The following is a 22,237-nucleotide window of genomic DNA, read 5'->3' as shown; positions in this document are numbered from 1 at the left end:
TGCACTGATACTAGTTGACATAGCGATAAACACCATACCAATGAATGAGGATTCCACCAAGTTTGATTTCGAGAAAACTCTTAATGGGTAAGGTTTACCAATCATTGGCTATTGGATGTCAAACATTTGGTAATTGTAACATATAGTCTTATGAGAGGAAACCCGCTACATTTTCCATTAGTAGCAAGGGATCTTTTATATGCACCATCACACAGCCTTTAACATACCAGTCGTGGCGCACTGGCTAGAACCAGACATAGTCCAATGAGCCCACCGACTGGGATCGAATCCCAAACCGACCGCGCATCAGGCGAGCGCTTTACCACTGGGCTACGTCCGACTAGACAGTTAAGAAAGAATCTGATGACAGTAGTATGTACTATGTATTATGTACAACACATTGAGGTCAGTTAAGAAAGAATCTGATGACAGTAGTACGTACTATGTATTATGTACAACACATTGAGGTCAGTTAAGAGAGAATCTGATGACAGTAGTATGTACTATGTATTATGTACAACACATTGAGGTCAGTTAAGAAAGAATCTGATGACAGTAGTATGTACTATGTATTATGTACAACACATTTTTTGTACTGGAGTTTTACTAAACATTCATTCATTCATTCATTCATTCATTCAAACATACACATCCACTCATTAATTCATCCATACGTGTATTTATTTAGGCTATAGTGGTTAGGTGTTTCTGGATGCTGATAGGTGTATAATTACAACAACGCTTTTTAACTGGGGAACCACTGATCAATAGTATGACATTATTTCGGTGTCTTGATCTATTATTTCATACAATTATTTACAATTTGCAGTTATATTTTATTTTAATAATTTTAAAAACTAAACTTATCAACAATCTAAATCTAACATTTGACATACAATGAATGAATGTTTAACGACACCCCAGCACGAAAAATACATCGGCTATTGGGTGTCAAACTATGGTAAATGTAAACACGATGTGATGATCATCATCAATATACAAATTCAACAGTTAAATAAAAACACAGTGTAAAGAACTGTATAAAAATACAAATATCACAGATAGATACTGACTTTTACTCAAAATTTCAATTTGTTTTTCTAAGTCATGTTACAAATATGTTTAGATTTTCAAACTATAATTACCGTCCTTTTAGTCAGCCATTAGTCAACACAATATCTGACAGTATTAGAAACAGTTTTAATGCACTCATTGAACCCATACACATCTATTTTGACACCAAGATCACATGTCTAAGTGCTGTAGTTCTGAGATATACAGTTTTTATGACGACTGGCGGTCATTTTGAAAAACGGCCGCCATCTTGTTCGCAGCAACTTTAGAAAATGTCATCTTATATTTTCATGAACTCCACATCGTAGATAATTTCAGCGACAGTGACAAATGTTACACTTCCGGCCCCGGTTACTCAAAAACAAAGGCTCTTTTTTTAGCCTCTGCTGCAGGACTATACCCCTTATTAACATTGATATGTGGGGTAAGGCTAGAGGAAATGCTTTGGAAAACGTCGACAACCAAATGATTGCAAGCTACTGTCTAAAATGCACATTTCCCCCTAACTCTGATGCCACAGAGTTTTAGTTTCATTATTCTCGAGTCCAGACATGTTGTTAACCAGTACCAACGCTACACGAAAAAACCCGACGCCCCTTACCCCACATATCAATATCAAGGGTTGGAGGTGACTCGAGCTACTTTGTCTCAGAGCTTCCTGACAAAAGTGACGCTTATCGGACAATTGACCGATCAGTGACACTTCATCCCCTATCGTTATCAGTTCCACCAATCAGCTGACTCCATACGCTGTCAACAGTTCCAGTTAAGGAGGGGACAATTAAGGCATTTGGCCTGGTATGCATATTCAACGATACATAATGCACAATGTTGCTTAATATCAACAAGTATAATCGTATAGTCAGGGGCGTAGGCTAGGGGGGTTCGGGGGTTCGGACGGACCCCCCCCCCCCCGAAGCAAATCGTCCGTTTTCAGAACTAAAACATACAGGTTATACATATGGAGTTTCTGGTGGTGCAAAAACAAAACAGAAAAAGGTCCCCTTGGTTCATATTTGATATATAGTCCGTCCCAACCTCCTGCAGAAATGTTTTGTTGTTTTTGTAAATAATTTAAATTTGGTTTGACAAACGGCTCAGAAATAAATAACTTGTAGTAAATTTCATAGTATGAAAAAAAAATGCGTTCCCTGTAGGACGCACTATAAACATATTCTGTTATTTATTACAACTGTGTTACTGTCACACACAATTCATTAAAACTGCAGGTGTGTTTGTATGTTTAAATGAAATTATGATAATTAATTTGAGGCGAGATTGCAGCTTTGAACAATTTTATTTTTAAATTGCCATGCAAAAAAAGCAAAACAATCAGGGTGGGCTACAGCTCGCTAGATTCATCTTCTATATTTAACACATGGTCAGTTATAACAAAACGCAATTTCATCAACTTAACTTTTACCTGTATCATTCTTTATTTTTAAAGCATAGGTGGGGACATTTATGATGTCAGGGGCTGACATAAATCACAGCTGAAGATTCACAAACAACTGTGGTCATCGGCCATTCTTGCTGTAACCGGAACGCGCCGGAACCGGTTTGTGGTTAGGGGATGTAACTCTGCCTATTTTTTTCTCTCGAATTTCTAATAGAGGCTATACAAACTGGGTAGCAAGTAAGGTAAATTTTATATTGCATTGGAACCTGTATCAGTGTTAAGTACATCTACCCACTGAAATTAAATACTCACTTGTTGTTTGATATCATAAGTAATGCGTGTACACAAGTAATATGTTATATACAGATTATGTTTATACTAATTAAATCTTCCATTTCTAACCATATTGTATATAGGACTATGTAGCGATTAAACTTTAAAATACTGGGGTAACAATAATAAAACAAAACAAAACAGAACAGAAACAGAAACAGAACTTTATTACGCTCAGGCCGTTACACAACGGCATATGAGGAACATGATATATAAACTGTAGTGACAAGAGGGTTTACAGGAGACAGTAGAACAATGGTATTAATACAAATGCAATACAGTAATGGAGACAATAGTATAATACAAATACAATAGAATAATAAAGGCAATAATAAAATACAATAAGAACAAAGTAATGTAATGTCACATTATTGTAATTACTACCAAAATGTGCTAGTCAGACGCGCGCACATATATATGTATACTTGGGTAGTTATAGACTGTAAATAATTATAGGCCAGTGTTCTTTTAGGGTTTACTGCATTTATCAACAATTTCTTTTATTAATTTACATAATTTCTTGAGAACACCTATTTTGCTATTCGTCATTAGTTGTTTAAATTTCAACATACTTGGTTTATTATAATAATATGGCTTAAGCAAATGTTTACGGGAGTTAGTGAAATAAGTACATGTGAATAAATAGTGAAATTCGTCTCCAATGTCATTATTGTCACATAATTTGCACGTTCGATCTTCTACTGGGGTGTTGTTCCAGCGTCCTATTTCGATTGGCAAGTAGTGATTAGATGTTCTAAATTTGAGTAATATAGCCCAAAATGTGTGTGGTAATTTAACAAGATACGTGTTAAATCACTTTACTCTTTACAACAAACTTAAAACATGCAAACAGCGGTTATTTTCTTTTCTTTTCTTATTATTTTTGTTTGTTTATTATTTATTTACAATTATAATTATGCGTTTTACTCAAAATATAACCCATAAATCATGGCAATTGCAAAAAGCGAGGAATTTGTAAATTTAACGCTGACAAAACAGTCTGTGTCTTTATTCCACAGACACCGACTTCCGAACTGCATGCCAACCTTTTCTTTTAGACCACCAATGCTAACAATGGCTACTAGCTTATAATGGCTGATAGCCAGAGCTTTAATTCTTTCCATTATAATTCCTGCGAGAGTTTGGGATAGAACAATGCACGTGCTTGGGTCATAGGTCACGTCTTTTAAGTTGTTCATAAGTACTTCCTCCGTTACTGTCTCCAATTCTTTTACTTTCAATTTCTTGTCCCTTTTCCGTGATGGATTGCCTTGTTTACTTTTGTTGCCATAGCAAACCGGTTTCTGGGGCGACAGAGGGACAGGAGAGCACAACTGTGCAACAGGAGTACTTTGACCCAGCGGCAACAATCGGTGTTTTTGATTTTTCAATCCCTGCTTTTTCTTCATCGAGTGGTAGGGTCTTCCAACCTGTTTTGTTTTATCTATAACATTCATGTTTCAGTCAGTTAATATAAGAATACTAAGCGTACTTAGTAAGTTATTTTGTCCGGGTAAACTAGAACAAAACCTAGTCAAAGCAGAATTCCTTTGTAAAACGATTCTAGTTTGCGCGTATCTTAGAATGACTGTTCATATTTTCATAACATTTACAACAAAATATGCCACCATGGAACTATCGTGTGCACTGTAACAAATTTCACCACAGTTGACGGCTAATTTCAAGAATGCAGACAAGAACAATTCACAATTTTTAGTAATCCATAATATGTCTTTTCTCTAATCCTGGATACAGATCCTATAACATCACAGAGTTGTGTGTGTACTTTGTATAGCACCCGCGATACTGTCTCTCGCGGTCACTGTTTAACCACATACACACTTGGTCAATTAAACTTTACAAAGCAACCACACGATCACTTTTTATAGCACCCGCGATACTGTCTCTTGCGGTCACTGTTTAACCACATACACACTTGGTCAATTCAACTTTACAAAGCAACCACACGATCACTTTTTAACCAGATAAGATCACAGTCACTTTTTAATCAGGTTTGTCACAACACTATCATTTTAAAAAAATAAAAAAATCCGGATAACCACATAATCACTTTGTACGCTCAAGGTCTCCACAAGCGTGTATTCATAATTGTTCGTTAAAACGGATTTCAAATCGATGAAGCGGTACAGTACTGAACTGAAGAGATGCGAGTGGTGTACGAATCTGTGACGAACTGTATCTTGCTAGTGATGACTTCCTATCAAGAATCTCTGTGGTTCCTTCAGTCCACAGCAATACAGAACACGACCTTCTACGGCCAACCTTGACGCCGTATCGCCGAGACAAGCAAACATTCAGTGAAATGTTGCTTGTACTGAATTAGCTTATCGTGTAATCTATCTGTGTAATATTAAAACGACTTACGATAGGATTATCAAAAATACATAAGCTGGTACTTAGCAAGAGCAGTCCGTACTGTTACAATTCTTTATTAGTAACTACCAGTAGCAGCAGTGACACAAACAAACAATAACAATAAAACTTCTATAATAAAAGCAATCAAGTACTTTTGCATAGATTTAAGCTATTTTACAGTATTATTTCTTTGTCTCAGTACATAAGCCGCGCTTATGTAATGTTGGCTTTGCGTTTATAGCGTTTCATTTCCATGTCAACTTTCAGCACACCAGGTCGTCCAGCTAAACGTCGCATTGTGAAACTATTACTGAATGAATATGATAAACTTTAAAATATTATAATTCTTGAAGTATATTCAAGCAAACGTTAAAGCCTCTAAAAGTGTTTATTACTGGAAGATCAACTGTTGAAGAAACAACGAGTTGTAAGATAAATGGTATCTAACGGACACGAACGTATTATTCTATTTCTTACATATTTTAACATCTTTTTCGACTAAAAGTTATTTACAGCCCTTGTACTCACTCGTCACAGACACATGATTGTTAGGTTAACTATAGTATACGTCAAAGTGTAATCGATTTCGATCGTGCTATTTTTTCGTTGGATGTATGACATTGGTGACTTGGTCATCACCTAGGAGCAGCCAGTCGTATGTCTTGAAATTATTAACACACGTACATGTGTAAACAAGTATGTGTTATCAAAGATAACGAATAATGTTCTCACCAACGGGTGTGTAAGAATAAGGCTTATCAGGCCCCTCGGGGCATTTTTATTGGTGGGTGGGGGCAATGATCAGGGTCGTTATTAATGAAGGCACGAAGTGCCATGCCCGAGCGCGTCCAGCGACCGAGACGTTTAGAGTGGTCCGGGAACATGCTCCCCCGGGAAAATTAAAAAATTGGATGATGTTAAACGCTTTATTTTTGCATCTGAATCGCAAAATTAGCCCTTTTTAAACAACAATTTTAAAACTATGTCAATGATTATTTTGCATAGTATTTTAACCCAAGAATGTTTTCATTTAGATGGTCTTAAACGCATCACTAGTTATTTAAGATACAGTTGGTTTGACGGACTAATGTTATTACACTCCGTATAGTAATGGAAATCAAATCTTTGTAGAGCTGACTGAAAGCAATGACAAATTAATGAAAAATCAAATTAAAAGTTCCATTCTTGTGGTGTCCATAATTGTGCATTCCATTCCCTTCTATGTCTTAGATATGCCTCTAAAAGTTGTTTATGTGTGTTAAATAATACTGATGACATTTTAAAATCTAATTTTATTCCAGATTAGGCTATACCGTATTGCAGGCCCGTAGGCCACTTTTTTCTTCAGTTTTTATTTCGGGACTTTAAATGTCTCAGGTAATAAGCGGAAAACACGCCAGAATCGCTATAAAGGGGGTTAATATTTTTAAATTTTTCTTATGGGGCTTTAGGTACGAAATGACTAGTAACCTGTTTGTCTCTCTCTCTCTCTCTCTCTCTCTCTCTCTCTCTCTCTCTCTCTCTCTCTCTCTCTCTCTCTCTGTTACCGGCCTCGGTGGCGTCGTGGTTAGGCCATCGGTCTACAGGCTGGTAGGTACTGGGTTCGGATCCCAGTCGAGGCATGGGATTTTTAATCCAGATACCGACTCCAAACCCTGAGTGAGTGTTCCGCAAGGCTCAATGGGTAGGTGTAAACCACTTGCACCGACCAGTGATCCATAACTGGTTCAACAAAGGCCATGGTTTGTGCTATCCTGCCTGTGGGACGCGCAAATAAAAGATCCCTTGCTGATAATCGGAAAGAGTAGCCCATGTAGTGGCGACAGCGGGTTTTCGCTCAAACTCTGTGTGGTCCTTGATCATATGTCTGACGCCATATAACCGTAAATAAAATGTGTTCAGTGCGTCGTTAAATAAAACATTTCTTTCTCTGTCTGTGTGTTTGTCTCTCTCTCTCTGTCTGTGTGTTTGTCTCTCTCTCTGTCTCTCTCAAGTGTATACTAGATTTAGATCTACGTTGGTGTAAGTTAATAATTTATTTTATTGTTAAAACTGTATTATCTAATGTTAATAGCTAAATAATATGCTGGATTACAGATTGTAGGAATACACCCAATATACATATTGTATTGATCTGAATCGGAATTTCAAAATGTATGCCTACACTTGTACTGCATTTGTCAAATTGGGTATCAAGGTTTTTTTATTTATTAAACTTGGCAACAGGTAGGTTTTTGTTTTTTAATTTATCAAAAAAAAAAAATATATATATTACCACGGCGTTGAAGGGACATACAAAGAAAAAAATAATAAAATTTAAAACGTGCGCACGAGTTACTGAAACGTGCGCACGACTTATTAAAGCGTGCGCACGAGATATTAAATCGTGCGCACGAGTTATTAAAGCGTACGCACGAGTTATTAAAGCGTGCGCACAACTTGTTATTAAAGCTAGTATTGTACGCATTTTTGGTACACATGCACGTGCAGTATTAAAAAGATGAGCGATTGAATATTCCAGCAGGTACAGAGGCTGGATGATATGGCAAGAAGGTGCGATCTCATTCGAGGATACTTCAGTCTCGGTTTCACCTATGTAGATATGACATATGTTCTTGCTAAAAATCATGGCATTGTACTTTCGGTTCGCCATTTGAAGCGATTATTAAGAGACCTTTCACTCTTTGGAGAAAAGAATACAGTCAAATCGTCCTGCCGCAATCTTTTAACAGGAACTCTCCAAGTTTGTCCATTTCTCAATGGCGTCAAAGCTTGGGCGTAATCTTTAATAACTCATATGCACGTTTTAATAACTCGTGCACACGCTTTAATAACTAGTGCGCACGCTTTAAAAAAAAAAATTCTATGTCCCTTCAACGCCGTGGTAATATATATATATAAAAAAATTAAAAAAAAAAAAATATATATATATATATATATACATATACATATACATATACATATACATATATATATATATATAGATATATATATATATATTCCGATCTTATTTACTTTTGGTAAACCGTCTAAATTTACTTTAAAAAAATTTATACTTTAAATGTAATTATAGTGCAAGACACGAGGAATGCAACATACTATTATAGGTTACATACGGGATACATTAAAGTAGGTATAATTTTATTAGTAGTAGTCATATTGTACACACTTCGCACAACACTTGCGTACCTCTGGTGTCTGCTTAAGTATCCCTCAGCGCTCGTCTGTTATCAATTAGCGCACCAACAACACTCGGCTAATACCACAATTACGGGAAAAGGCAAAAGTTATTGTGACACACAAAAGACAAAGATAATTGATGATAAGTTTTTACTGCCGTGTATGAAACGTTATAACATGGAAAGAGAAATGTCTGAAGATATGGAAACGAGCAATAGTCCATGAAAAGGGCGCACCTGTCATATGTGTAACCGGATGTTTTAAATTGCATATCACATACACTACAATTTTAAAACAGTTTACATATATTTTATTCTTTCTAACTCTAATAGTGCAAAGCTGTTTCTTATTTTGTTTCTATTGTTTTCCCGTGTCTTTGGTATTGTCAGCTTGGGTTGTGTTCACCCTCAACTCAGTGTTCAGGCCAGGTATTCGTTCAGTAGTAAGCTCATCTATTGTTTCTTTTGTTACCTGGTGTTCTCTGTCATGTCATGTCATAGGGTTTTACGTGCACATTCAGAACAAGCTGTTGTAGCGCACGCCATGACAGGAAAGGTGGGTGTAAGGGGAGAGGAGGGACCGCCTGCACTGGCAGGTGCAAGGGAGCACCAGCAGTCCGATCAAATCGGTAGCAGGCGGGTGGGGGTGGTGGTGGTGCTATGGAATTTGAATGGAGCAGTTAAATGCCAAAGAGAAAAGGGGAAAATATCCGCCCGGTCCCCCCTTCCCCTAACCCTAACCCTAACCCTAACTCCAACCCTAACCCCAACCCTAGTCCTAACCCCAGCCATAACCCCAACCCTAACCCTAACCTTAACCCTAACCCTAACCCTAACCCTAACCCTAACCCTAACCCTAACCCTAACCCTAACCCTAACCCTAACCCTAACCCTAACCCTAACCCTAACCCTCAACCCTAACTAAAAATAATAATGGAGGGGACCGGGCGGATATTATACCCAATTTTGATTGAGGGAATTTGGCGCAATTTTGAACGGTCGGTCGAAAGGTAAATGGCCGAGCTAATATAGGTTTTGATATTAGTGAATCGAGAGTAGCTCGTTAATTTTAGACGTTTACGATGCTGTGGTGTCTCCCTAGGTTGCCCATAGGGCCATTATAAAGGGCCTGACCGCTTCTGGTCGAGGCATCACCAAGTACCAAGTTATTACCAGCAGCAAGTATTGGGGGTTTGGGTGGGGGTGGCCAATATTCTTTTGTTCAGCTTCCCCCGGGTGCATTGCAATTGTGTACTCGGAACGGTATTCTTTTGTCCGGTTCCTTATTAGAGTACGTGCTGGGCCATTAAATGGGGGCGGGTGCATTGTTATCATTAGTCAATGCACTCTGTGTGTGAATCCTAGTTTTGTGTTAAGGTTGTACCTATTGTCTTACGTCCCTATTCTAGTGAGTTCAACGGTCATTCATGACCACCCATCCCCCTCCGTCCTTGTATAGCATTGAATACAATGACGGAGGGGAAGTTAAACTAGCCTAGCTATCTAATTTGAAGGGTTAAACCCTTATAAGTGTAGGTATTGGTTTAAAAAGCCTAGTGCTTGGCATACTTAACTTTATTACCAATGCAATAGACGAAACTAACGGTGGCAAGTAGCAATTGTATACATATATGCACCAATCTAGGTACTTAGTTTGAAGAATTTTTATTCCCGCCCCCTAAATATAGGATTTTAGTAGGTTTACTTGGTTACTTGGTTTGTCTTCGGGCTATCTGGATAGTTGGGTATCGGTTTTCCTGCATGTCTTTGCTTCTGGAACCCTAGTTGACTTACCTTAGTTAGCTAGGATGGAATGCATCAGTAATAATAAAAAAAGCATGGTGCGGGTGCAAAGACAAATTCGTGCAGTTTATTTACAGTTAGGTGTAGTGGGGTTCTTGATCCGTGATTGGCTGGATTGGACCAATGAGAGTGCTGCAAAAAATAGGCGATAATTAGTGGTGTCCTATCTTGGTTGATTATCTAATGATGTTGATTGGCTGGTTAATTAGCCAATTGGGTTACTGCGACTTCGATCCTGTCTTAGTGAGAAAGAAAGAAAAAAAAAAAACAAAAAAAAAACGAAAAAAAAAAAAAAAAAAAAATAATGTGTCGTTAGCGGGTGGTGTATGCCAGTTGTCAATCACGAGCTTCAGAACATGAACATATTTACAGTAGAATAATATGGTTATCGTGGTTAGGTCTGGATGGCATTGGCATATCTAGTGGTTATTAATCACTCGCTACCGTCCCGCCGTTAATCCCCAGGTTGGAGTGCCTGGTCGAGTGCTTAAGGTCGCTCTTCCATCCAAGGGATGTACAGGCGGGTGGGCCAATCGCAACGCACCTTTCCATACTGAGTGTCGAATATCGATCCGGTTCACTTCTAACACACATTGTGTATTCTTTCTTCTGTCTTAATTGACGACTGCCGCTCACGAGCGCTCCCGAGGTGCCATTCGGTGATATCCGGAGAGCCGGGTCTTGCCGTGTGCTGCCTTGGGACATCGCCTTGCGCGGCACATCTTATTATTTCCTCCATCTTAATTATATGGAATCTTTCTCTCCACTTTCTTTCTTTTCTTGCTGGCCTCTGCTAGTACGTCTATCCTTTACTGTTATCTTTACTTAAATGAATATCTATTGGGTGCTGGGGCTATTGGCTGGGTGGGTTCGGGTTCTGACCAATTACAACCCGGTCCCTTAATAAATGTCTTCTATTTGGTCCGTGCTCTTAGCCGGCCAAAAAAAAGATAATCTGGACCTAGTGTGAGAGTGGTTGCATGAATGTTTGTTTTTTCGCCGTGGCTTGGCGGCGCATACACCTGGCAGTGTCTGTGCCGCCCGCCACAGGCGGAATATATGGCTGGGTGTGAATGTGTTTTAGTTTTTAATTATTTATGGTATATTGATTATATTTTTAATTAATTGTTATAATAAATGTAGTAATTAGTTGTTAAAAACCTTCCTTTTAGCATTTTAACTTAGTACTATTTTAACTTACATGTACCCGTTTTTTTTAAAAATCAAACAGGTTTCAAACGGTATTAATTTGATCGGTCAGTATTGTATATATACAAACAAAAAAACCTGACCGGTACTCGGTGCCACCCACTTAACGAATAAGTGGTTTCTTGGGTGACACCGAGGATTATATAGCAATGACATCTGTCATCCGTGTAGGTGACGCACCCCTTCGGGTGTAGAGCTCACGAATGCTTGAGGAGAACGGCGAGGACACCTCACCCCATGAACTGGATCAACCTACATGCTAATCAACATCAACAACGACAGCATATACGTTTCACCACTACACCAGACGGCGGCTCGCGGGCTTTTTCTTCATATATCATCATTCTCATACCATTCACTTCATCTAAGTATGGCCCACCCGGTGTTGTATGGATAACCTGGGGGGGGGGGGGGCGGGATGGGGGGGATGGGGGGGGGACGCCGTGGTAGGGTGCTTATTTGGGTGCGATAGGGCGTTGGCGGTTTGGACCGATAGGGATGCCTGTTAGGAGGCCTCCCCCCCCCCCCCCGGAACGCCCCCCCAGTAGTATCAGGGCCTGTATAGCCCCATGACGCCTGTATAGCCCCATGACCTACTTTCCGTGACCTTGACCTTGATGACGTCACGGGACCTCGTCCTGTATAGCCCATGACGCCTGTATAGCCCCATGACCTACTTTCCGTGACCTTGACCTTGATGACGTCACGGGACCTCGTCCTGTATAGCCCCATGACGCCTGTATAGCCCCATGACCTACTTTCCGTGACCTTGACCTTGATGACGTCACGGGACCTCGTCCTGTATAGCCCCATGACGCCTGTATATCCCATGACCTACTTTCCGTGACCTTGACCTTGATGACGTCACGGGACCTCGTCCTGTATAGCCCCATGACGCCTGTATAGCCCCATGACCTACTTTCCGTGACCTTGACCTTGATGACGTCACGGGACCTCGTCCTGTATAGCCCCATGACGCCTGTATAGCCCCATGACCTACTTTCCGTGACCTTGACCTTGATGACGTCACGTGACCTCGTCCTACTGGCCCATTTAGACTGGTCTTGACCTTGATGACGTCACGGACTACTGTACCGTGTGCAACGTCCTACTGACCCGGCCCTGACCTACTTAGACCGGCCCCTGACCTACTTAGCCCGGCCCCGACCCGTCGTACTTAGCAACGCCCGTGCTATCCTGTCTGTGGGATCCCTTGCTACTAATGGGAAACTGTAGCGGGTTTCCTCTCTAAAACTGTCCAAAAGTATGTTTCACATCCAATAGGCAATGATTCATAAATCGAGGTGCTCTAGTGGTGTCGTTAACCTACCACATCTAAGGACTCGGCCCGACGCCAGGTAGTGTGTTTAATTTTAGCGCACTGAATGATGAATGGTTATCACTGTTTACATCCGGGAAGCGGTGGTATCCTATTTTATTGTTGGTGGCAATACTGAACTAGAAGTTACATTCTTAAAGACGTGAAATAAGAAATGATTTAAATGGTGTAAAATAGAATTCTCGCTCTACCCTATCTGATAGCGCATTCACAAGATTATTATGAACTAACCTATTTCGTCACTTCATTCCGCGCTTCGCCGCTCGCACATATAACGGTTTAAATGACAGATGTTGTTAACATGCTTTTAATAGTCAAGTGCGAACGACTTCGCGTCCATCGCTGAGGGTACGTCGTTCGTATCTCATGTGGGGAAATTATATATTTCTATTATTTTTTAAACCCAAATAATAATTTATAGTTTGTTTTTATTTTACTTATTTACTTACTTATTTATTTGTTTATTTATTTATTATGTTACGATTTTTTTTCAAGCAGCCTCTAATAACCCTGTGGGGACGGGACGTAACTCAGTGTTCTCTTGATGTGCGGTAGGTCTGGGATCGATCCCCGTCGGTGGGCCCATTGGGCTATATCCAGCCAATGCTCCACAACTGGACAACGGTATGTACTATCCTGTCTGTGGGATGGTGTAGGATCCCTTGCTGGTAATAAAAAAAAAAGTAGTCCATGCAGTGGCGACAGCGGGTTTTCTCTCAAAAATCTGCGTGGTCCTTAACCATATGTCCGTATAACCGTAAATACAATGTGTTGAGTGCGTCGTTAAATAAAACATTTCTTTCTTTCTTGTATAACCATAAATAAAATATGTTGAGTAAATAAAACATTTCCTTCCTCGTAAAATAAAGATTAATTGAACACAAATATTTTATTTTGTTTTAGCCATAGGAAAAGAAAGACATATTTGTCTCGAAGAAAGGAATGTTTGTTAAGAAGAAAGGCATATGTGTTAAGGAGAAGAAAGGAATATTTGTTAAGGAGAAGAAAGGAATATTTGTTAAGGAGAAGAAAGGAATGTGTGTGTGTGTGTGTGTGTGTGTGTGTGTGAGAAAGATCCCCAGCCCATTGCTTTGAAGAAAGAACGCGTGACTGCAACTGAACGCTCCGACCTAAACTATGATCTTTTAACTACATTTTAAACACAAGTATTTCCCTAGAGTACAAGCCTTTTTACAGGGCTTTTTTAATTACCAAATAGGTAAATACAGTGGTCGATCTAGGATCGATCCCCGTCGGTGGCCCATTAAGCTATAGCCAACTAGTGTATTATGTCTGGTATATCAAAGATCGTGGTATGTTCTGTCTTGTACACACAGCTCTTGCTACTATAAAGTAGCGGTAGTAATATCCAATCACAAATCTAGTCATAGAGTAAAAAACACAAAAAACAAACGCAATGTTTTGGTTTTTCATTTATTTCTAAATTACAAATCACTGACACATATATAAAATGGACACACACTGGGTTACATCGAGAGGCCTTAAGGGCGACATGTGAATAATATGAGTGTTCATTTCTCTTCATCATCGTCGTCCTCCTCATCGTCGGTATCGTCGTCGTCTTGTTCATCCAAATATTCGCCGATCCATGAACGATACTGATTTAATTTAGAACGAATCTGTGGTCTCACATCTTTGTCTGGATTCACAAACTGTAAACATTTTCTAGTGTTGGGACCTTTGTCAAAGTAATGCATATAGGTCAGGAAGCGAGAGTACGTGTCTTTAAATAACTTCCATTGCAATGTCTTCATGTTTCTTTCAATGGCATCTTGGGACATGTTTTTTTCTTCGTAGCGTTTCCTCTTGCTTTGGAGATAGTCACGATTGATGTCGAATACACGTTCCACCATGAGACGAATGCCTTCGTTTTCCAGGTCGGGCGACGGCTCTTCTTCTTTTTCATTTCCCTCTTCGCACGTTTTCACGTGTCGCTGCAAGTCGCTTCCGTCTTTAAAGACCAGACCACACGTATCGCAAGACTGCATTCTCTTGACTTTTTTCAGATAGGGTTCTACCTCATCATCTTCTTCGTCGTCACTTTCGTAGGCGGGTATGCCTGGTAGTTTTCTCTTGAATGCGTTTCTTTGCATGATTTGCATGTAGACCTCTTTCTTCGTCGGTGGCTGCAACTCTTCTGAGACATTCGCCGTTACGTTCGTGCTTTTATACCATTCGGACGGCCCCGTCTCTAAACCATTAGGCCGAAGACGCCAATGTTCGGGCGTGGTCGGTTTCAAGTCCACCAAGAGATGTCCGTAGGGCCTGTGGGTAGCTTCCTCAAACTGATGCATGAAATGACGAGTATTTCCAGGATACATCTGCCGTGCCAAAGTCAGAACTTGCTGCTTGTCGATGGGGTTGTTGAACAGCGCTAGATAATGGCAGTTTCTTCTCTGTGTCGGGTCCTTGCTGTGATACAAGTTCTGGTTGATGGCAATCACAGAGAGGTTTCTGTGGTGACTTCCTTCTGTGAACAGGTCGGTGATGCGAGGGTCTTTTCCAGCTGTAGACATCAAGTCGTCCAACACGATGAGATTTCTGACTCTGGGATCCAAATAACGATCCTTTTCCAAATTCTCAGGTATGCCTTGAACAAATTTCACCCGAGCAACCATTTTGATCGTATCATAGAGGGGTTGCCATCGTTTGTAGAGCCAGATGATGCGCTGGGGAGGCGGCTGGATTTGACCATCCCTCAGCAGTTTGTACAACAAAACTGTCTTTCCACACGACGTGGGTCCCGACACGATCATGGTGAAGGGATGTAACAATCTTAGGGGCTGCTGCTGCAGCGGAGCAGGAGCTATAGGAGCCCTATGAGCAGGAGCTATAGGAGCCAGAGGAGCTATATGAGCTAGAGGAGCCAGAGGAGCTATAGGAGCCAGAGCAGGAGCTATAGGAGCCAGAGGAGCCAGAGGAGCTAGAGGAGCCAGAGGAGCTAGAGGAGCCAGAGGAGCTATAGGAGCCAGAGCAGGAGCTATAGGAGCCAGAGGAGCTATAGGAGCCAGAGGAGCTATAGGAGCCAGAGCAGGAGCTATAGGAGCCAGAGGAGCAGGAGCTATAGGAGCCAGAGGAGCAGGAGCTATAGGAGCCAGGGGAGCTATATGAGCTAGAGGAGCCAGAGGAGCTATAGGAGCCAGAGCAGGAGCTATAGGAGCCAGAGGAGCTATAGGAGCCCTAGGAGCCAGAGGAGCAGGAGCCGGAACTATAGGAGCCATAGGAGCCTGGAGTTGAGCTGAATGGAAGGTCTTCCAATGACGTAGCATATTTGATGGTTTTGAAAAAGTCTTTGGACATACGGGACACGATCTTTTGTTCATGACATGTTCCGGAATAAACCAATTCTGATTCATGATGTTGATTGTTGAAGTGTTCGACGTGAACTGACGATGTTGAAACTGCCATGCCCCCTTTTATAGCCTTCTCAGAAATGCTTGTGCCGTTTCGGGGCTTTCCAACCCGTACCACTTTGTTGTTGTTGTTGTTATTTCCGTTTCAGATCGGCTTTGGCTTGCTCTACCACTTGTTGTGTTGGGGAGACCATGACGACTTTGGGTGTCGGGGACTTGTTCTGTTCCTCTTTTTCTTTTTTCCACGTGGGATCGTAGAGTTCTAGACATCGATCCACACTGTACATGATCTGACTTTCCCCACCACGTTGAATTTCGAAGTGAGGTTGAAGTTTACCGTGTGCCTGCAGTTTATAGAAACGGGTCCACTTATCCACGTCGGGTACATATAACTTGTACTGGTCTGACATGTTGCTCCTCTGAAAGTTCTACCTCAAATGACGAGTTTTCCAAAAACTATTTTACTTATATACCTTATGACGCATAAAGATATGGTACAGGAATGTTTGAATGTGTGTGTGTGATACGTATGACCAGTGTCCCTCCTCCCAAGCACAAATCTCATCGTGCGAGCTCCCAAAAATAATCGTTACCAAAATATTACCCTTTACCAGTGTTACTACCATAGGGACACGTCCAGAGACACACTCATGGACCCAGGACATAAATAAGAAAGCAAAACCTGTTATTCACGGTTTTATTCACAACATACAACATGAAAACATAGCACACAAGTGTCTAAAACATTTAATGTATGAACAGGTTGTTCACATAAGGACATCTTGGAGAGAGTCTGTAATGTTCCATCACTGGGTCGTCTGTTTTCTTCCATCGGTAGGCACGTAGTCCACAACAGTAACAGACGACGGCATCGTGATCTCCCGTGTAGAAGAAACCGGCCTTGGCAAGTTCTTTTGGTTTTTGACGTAATTGTATGGGCCACCGAGCATACGTCAGCATCCGGGCATAGAAATGTCTCATTTCGGGACGATGACAGAACACGTAACGTCTCGAATAGCAATCTTCCTCATCCCAGACAGCATCTGTTTCACAGGCAGCATCCGTCTGATCTGTGGGTTCATCCACGAGTTCGCCATCTTCAATTCTATCCCCAATTTTGCGTGTAGCATCCGCTTGATCCACACAATGAGTACTCTTCTTCTCATCTTGTTTGCTAGTCACACATTTGATTGTATGTCTTTCTGAACATTTGCAGACCAAAACGTCGTCCTCGTCGCTACTGTTGCTACTAAGACTGATCGAATATCCCGATGCCATCTTCTTCGTTCCAGATAGAGTGCAACAAGCCACAAGAATATCAGAATCATAAAACACGTCTGTTCTCTAGTAAAACGAACGTATATCTGGTCGTTTTCGGCGAGCGGATGACAATGAAACCGTATCTAGCCTTTTTATACTCTTTCGTGTCAGTCTAAGTAGGTCAGGGGCCGGTCTAAGTAGGTCAGGGGCCGGCCTAAGTAGGACGTTGCACACGGTACAGTAGTCCGTGACGTCATCAAGGTCACGGTCAGTCTAAATGGGCCAGTAGGACGAGGTCACGGTCGTGACGTCATCAAGGTCAAGGTCACGGAAAGTAGGTCATGGGGCTATACAGGCGTCATGGGGCTATACAGGACGAGGTCCCGTGACGTCATCAAGGTCAAGGTCACGGAAAGTAGGTCATGGGGCTATACAGGCGTCATGGGGCTATACAGGCCCTGATACTACTCCCCCCACCCATGGAAATCCGGACTGACCGGAATGGGCCTCCCGCCTGTTGGAGCGCCGGATTGGACAGTGGCGCTGAGTTCCCCCCTTTGCGAATCCTTTATCCTCCAGGGCTAATTTTAAATTAAAAAAATATATATATATATATATATAAATAATATTATCAATTAAACAATTATAGTATATATTTCTTTCGAACTGCCCGACTGAAAATTTATTTATATTTTTGCACCTACTAATTACATAATAAAAGAATAGAATGATATAGGTTTTTTCATTTATGGTGCTACTATATTTAATATATTATATAATATATGTTAATGATAGACCCCAAATTGTTTTAGTTTTTTTATTCTTTTTTAAGTGGTCATACCACACTATTAAAAATTACCCCCTGCATTTTTCTCACACACTCTCCCCCCCCCCCCCCCCCCCCCCCGCCCCGGAGTCGGTCACTGGCGAAGTCAGAGGCTGAATCCGGGGTGGGTGTGCCTGAACCCTAGTGGATAGGGGCACGTAAAATGAGTTGCCAGTCCAGTCCAGGCGGGTGGAAACCGGCCTCGGTGGCGCAGTGGTTAAGCCATCGGACTACAGGCTGGTAGGTACAGGGTTCGCAGCCCGGTACCGGCTCCAACCAAAGCGAGTTCTTAAGGGATCAATGGGTAGGTGTAAGGCCACTACACCCTCTTCTCTCTCACTAACCACTAACAAACTAACAATTAACCCACTGTCCTGGACAGGCAGTCCAGATAGCTGAGGTGTGTGCCCAGGACAGCGTGCTTGAACCTTAATTGGATGTAAGTACGAAAATAACTTGAAATCAATCAAATCAGGCGGGTGGTTTTGAGTAATTGTTAATTTATATTGCTAACTTTATGCCAGCTAATTTGGTTGAGTAAATGTTTTTACTTTTGTCGTTTCACCGTTCTCCCCCCGGGTTGGAATACGTGGTCTGTTCCAGTGCGTAGGGTGGATGTTCCACCAAGGGGGTCACAGATGTCACGATTCAAGCATTGTCATATCTAGCGGTTATTAAATCATTCGCTACCATCCCGCCGTTGATCCCCGGGTTGGAGTGCTTGTTTGGTCGAGTGCTTAAGGTCGCTCTTCAGTCCGAGAGATGTACAGGCGGATGGTTTTGAGTAATTGTTAATTTATTGCTGAATTTGTGCCAGCTAATTTGGCTAGGTATATGCTTTTACTTTTGTCGCTTCACCATTCTCTCCCCGGGTTGGAATACGTGGTCTGTTCGAGTGCGTAGGGTGGATGTTCCATCCAGGGAGTCACGGGTGTCACGAGTTAAGCACCTTCCCTCCGTTGGTCCCCCGGTTTGGAGTGCATGTCGGTCGAGTGCAGAAGGTCGCTCTTCTCTCCGGGAGACGTACAGGCGGGTGGTTGCGATCATTTTCTAATTTTAGTTTTTAACTTTATGACTGTCAGGAGCCCGATGGGTGTGCTACGGTTTCCCATCCTGCCTGCGATCAGTCGGGTTGGTGGTCCGCGTCGACCGAACGCTGGCAAGGCGGACAGTACGTGGCACTTATAGTTTTGGTTTGGTGGACTGGACGAATTGATATACTGCTTTAAGGTTTTATGTTTTAGATATTTATCAGGGTTAAGTAAAAAGTTAGGTGTAATTGATTTATTATGGTTGGCTTCGGTTATTGATTCTATCATTAGTTTTCTCTGGCTGTTGTGTAGCGTGCAATTCAGGAGATAGTGTTTCATGTCTTCCCGGGTGCCACACTCACAGTCAGGGGTTTTATTGGTGAAAGAGCAGCTGTTGAGCTGCGAAGATTTACCTATGCGCAATTTAGTAATTATGGTGTTCTCTGGAGTCAGAGACTTTTAAACATTCAAGCAAGACAGGTGGTTTTCAGCATTGCAAGTTTTATAGTTGATCAAGTTCTGCACGGCACAGTTATTAACAGCACAGGTAAATACAAACATATATATTAAGATATAACTATGTGTTTTAAGTAGTAAAATAGATTAGTGTATGCATATTTTATGATAAGCCTTAAATTACAACTTAGCATGTGTAAGCAGTTGATTAAACTTATTCTATAGCGAACGAGTTAAAGTAGTGTTTAATAATGTTTATAATTATATAGGGATATTTGTCTTCTAAGACGAATATTTGATTAGGTTTGATAATACAAATAAGTAAATAACTAAATCAGTTATTAATCTACTTTATTATTAAGTGTATATATGAATATATTCTATGTGTATATTTTATGTGCTCCTTTTTATAAGTGGTATTTTGTTGACAGGTTATCAATGATGTAGCACAACCAGCATCATTATTCAAACGACCTGACCCACAGTCGGTAGGTTAAATATTTACTTATATGTGATATCGTGATTCTGTGTGTTATAGAATATACAGACAGGTATTTATATAGTTTTATGACGTGCTTAGCATATGCTTATAGCAATGATGTGATAATTAAATTAACCTTTGAATTATAATTATATTTGATTTGAGTCTCTGTGAATTGAAATGTTGGTGTTAAATGTACATTAGTAATACAATATTGTAGTAATTTGTACTTGGCAAATAGCGTTATGTATGGTAAAATAATATATGTTGTAACCTGGAAAATGTAACTGATTTTATGTCCTTTTGTTATTCCAGAGTCGTTATTTGTGTTGATGTATGTTTTACATGTACATCGGAACTTCACATCCCTCCAGGTGATCCCCGAATAAACACCGTAAACCCCAGCTGAAGTCTTCTGTGATATATATAGAACTTTCGGTAACATTGGAGCCGACGTAGGGACTGGGTGTGTTCTTAACACAAAAATACAATTATAACCCAGTCGGGACCCGTAACAGTTCAACTGCCCGTGGCCCACAGCTCCGGGACGTAGCTTCACTTGAGGGGGGAGTATGTAGTAGTGTTGGTATAAAGTGATCCTACTGGCAGTAGCTTATGGGAATTTCGATATTAGCTCAGTCGGTAGAGCACTGGACTCTCGTACTGAGAGACTGTGGTTCGAATCCCCTAAGTGGAGGTTGATTTTTATCTGTTACATATGCAAACGAGCCACATCACTAAAGTGGGTCCAGAACGAAGTTTACACAGGCATTGATACAGGTCTGGCACCGTCGTCTCATTGAGGCCACAAAACGCTGGAGAAAGGGATGGTACGGGCTGTGAGGGTTGCTGGCTGTAACCTGTTTCGCAGATGCGTGGTTCTGATCCATGTGTCTTGGCGACAGGTTGTCACGGGTGGTCGGCCGCTACGGGGACAATCCCTGACCTGGTTGTTTTGTTGATATTGTTAAATTGCGATAAGTGCCATATGGTGTTTCTGTGGACGTTGAATTGACGGGCGACGCCACGCTGCGAGGTCCCAGATTATGGTGTTTTTCTGACTTCTGGACTTCTGAAGGCTGCACAGAGTGGCAATGATTTGCGACTGAATATATGGCCTTTTATGGTGAACACTGGACAGCATTTCTCCCTAATACCCCATGTTTCTTGCAAAAAGCATGCAATCGCTGCAACAACTCCTTGGTTACATTTCTTTGAGCTGTTTCATTCACATTTTCTCTGGTTTACATCCATAAATCCATTCATAAATTTATTACTCGGGTGCATGTGCAGGGGGAAGGGTATTGGAGGTCGAAACCCTTACATGCCCAAGCTTTAAAAAAAATCGAAATGTATTTTCTGGGGGAGCATGGCCCTATATAAACTTCGCTCAACAGTCTATAACCCCAACTCCGCTGAAATCCCTACACACGCGCCTTGGAAACCCGCTACATGTGTTTTTAGCAAGGGATCGTTTATATGTATCATCCCACAGACAGGATATCACATACCATGGTCTTTTATATACCCGCCGATGGGGATCGATCTAGACTGACCGCGCATTTCCAAAAAACACCTTTTTAGGTCTAAGTAATGAATAAAAATAACATATAGTCTTGAAAATTGTTACGTAAATCGAACACAGTACCCTCTTCCTCTGCCCTTAGAGCGTTACGTAATTAGTAACACACCCTTACATGTAACGCGTATGCCAACAGCTGGCCACTGTCAAAATTTCAAGACAAATCCCCCACCCACCGACCCCTGGAAAGGTGTTGTACCATACCTCTATGGATATAAATATGTTTTGGAGATATGAGACGTCCCCTCAATCAAGACAGTTAAATTTGTTCAAAAATTGCAAAATCTCACGTAGGAGCCCGTCAAAAGTGTGCCACTTTCGAAATACTGGCTTTGTTTTTGACCTGGATAAGCCAGCGTAGTGAAGTCAATGCGGAGTGCGGCGTCATATATACACCAAAAGTAGGCCTATTTTCTGTTCTGCTTAAAGAATAAAAATTATTCCGGATACTGCCGCTTTAATTCGAATCACCTCGGCCGATTACGTATTTCCTCGGTATTTACCGTTTGATCCGT

At 41.2% G+C, this 22,237-nt stretch overlaps 1 protein-coding gene across 1 annotated transcript; it reads right to left on the bottom strand.

Annotated features, from left to right (window-relative positions):
- Window positions 1-3,729: 3,729 nt before the first annotated feature.
- Window positions 3,730-4,263, bottom strand: LOC121389735 (dynein light chain Tctex-type 5-B-like). Its single transcript, XM_041521386.1, has one exon. It carries the CDS (start codon window positions 4,261-4,263, stop codon window positions 3,730-3,732), a length of 534 nt encoding a protein of 177 aa, XP_041377320.1.
- Window positions 4,264-22,237: the final 17,974 nt, after the last annotated feature.

The sequence above is a fragment of the Gigantopelta aegis genome, chromosome 15, assembly GCF_016097555.1.
Source record: "Gigantopelta aegis isolate Gae_Host chromosome 15, Gae_host_genome, whole genome shotgun sequence".
NCBI classification, from domain to species: domain Eukaryota; kingdom Metazoa; phylum Mollusca; class Gastropoda; order Neomphalida; family Peltospiridae; genus Gigantopelta; species Gigantopelta aegis.
Note: the sequence above shows the minus strand (reverse complement) of the source record. Positions and strands in the feature narration are given on the sequence as shown.

Bases quoted from the DNA above. Each gene is read 5' to 3' on its own strand.
- LOC121389735 (XM_041521386.1), bottom strand. From the start codon at position 4,263: ATGAATGTTATAGATAAAACAAAACAGGTTGGAAGACCCTACCACTCG.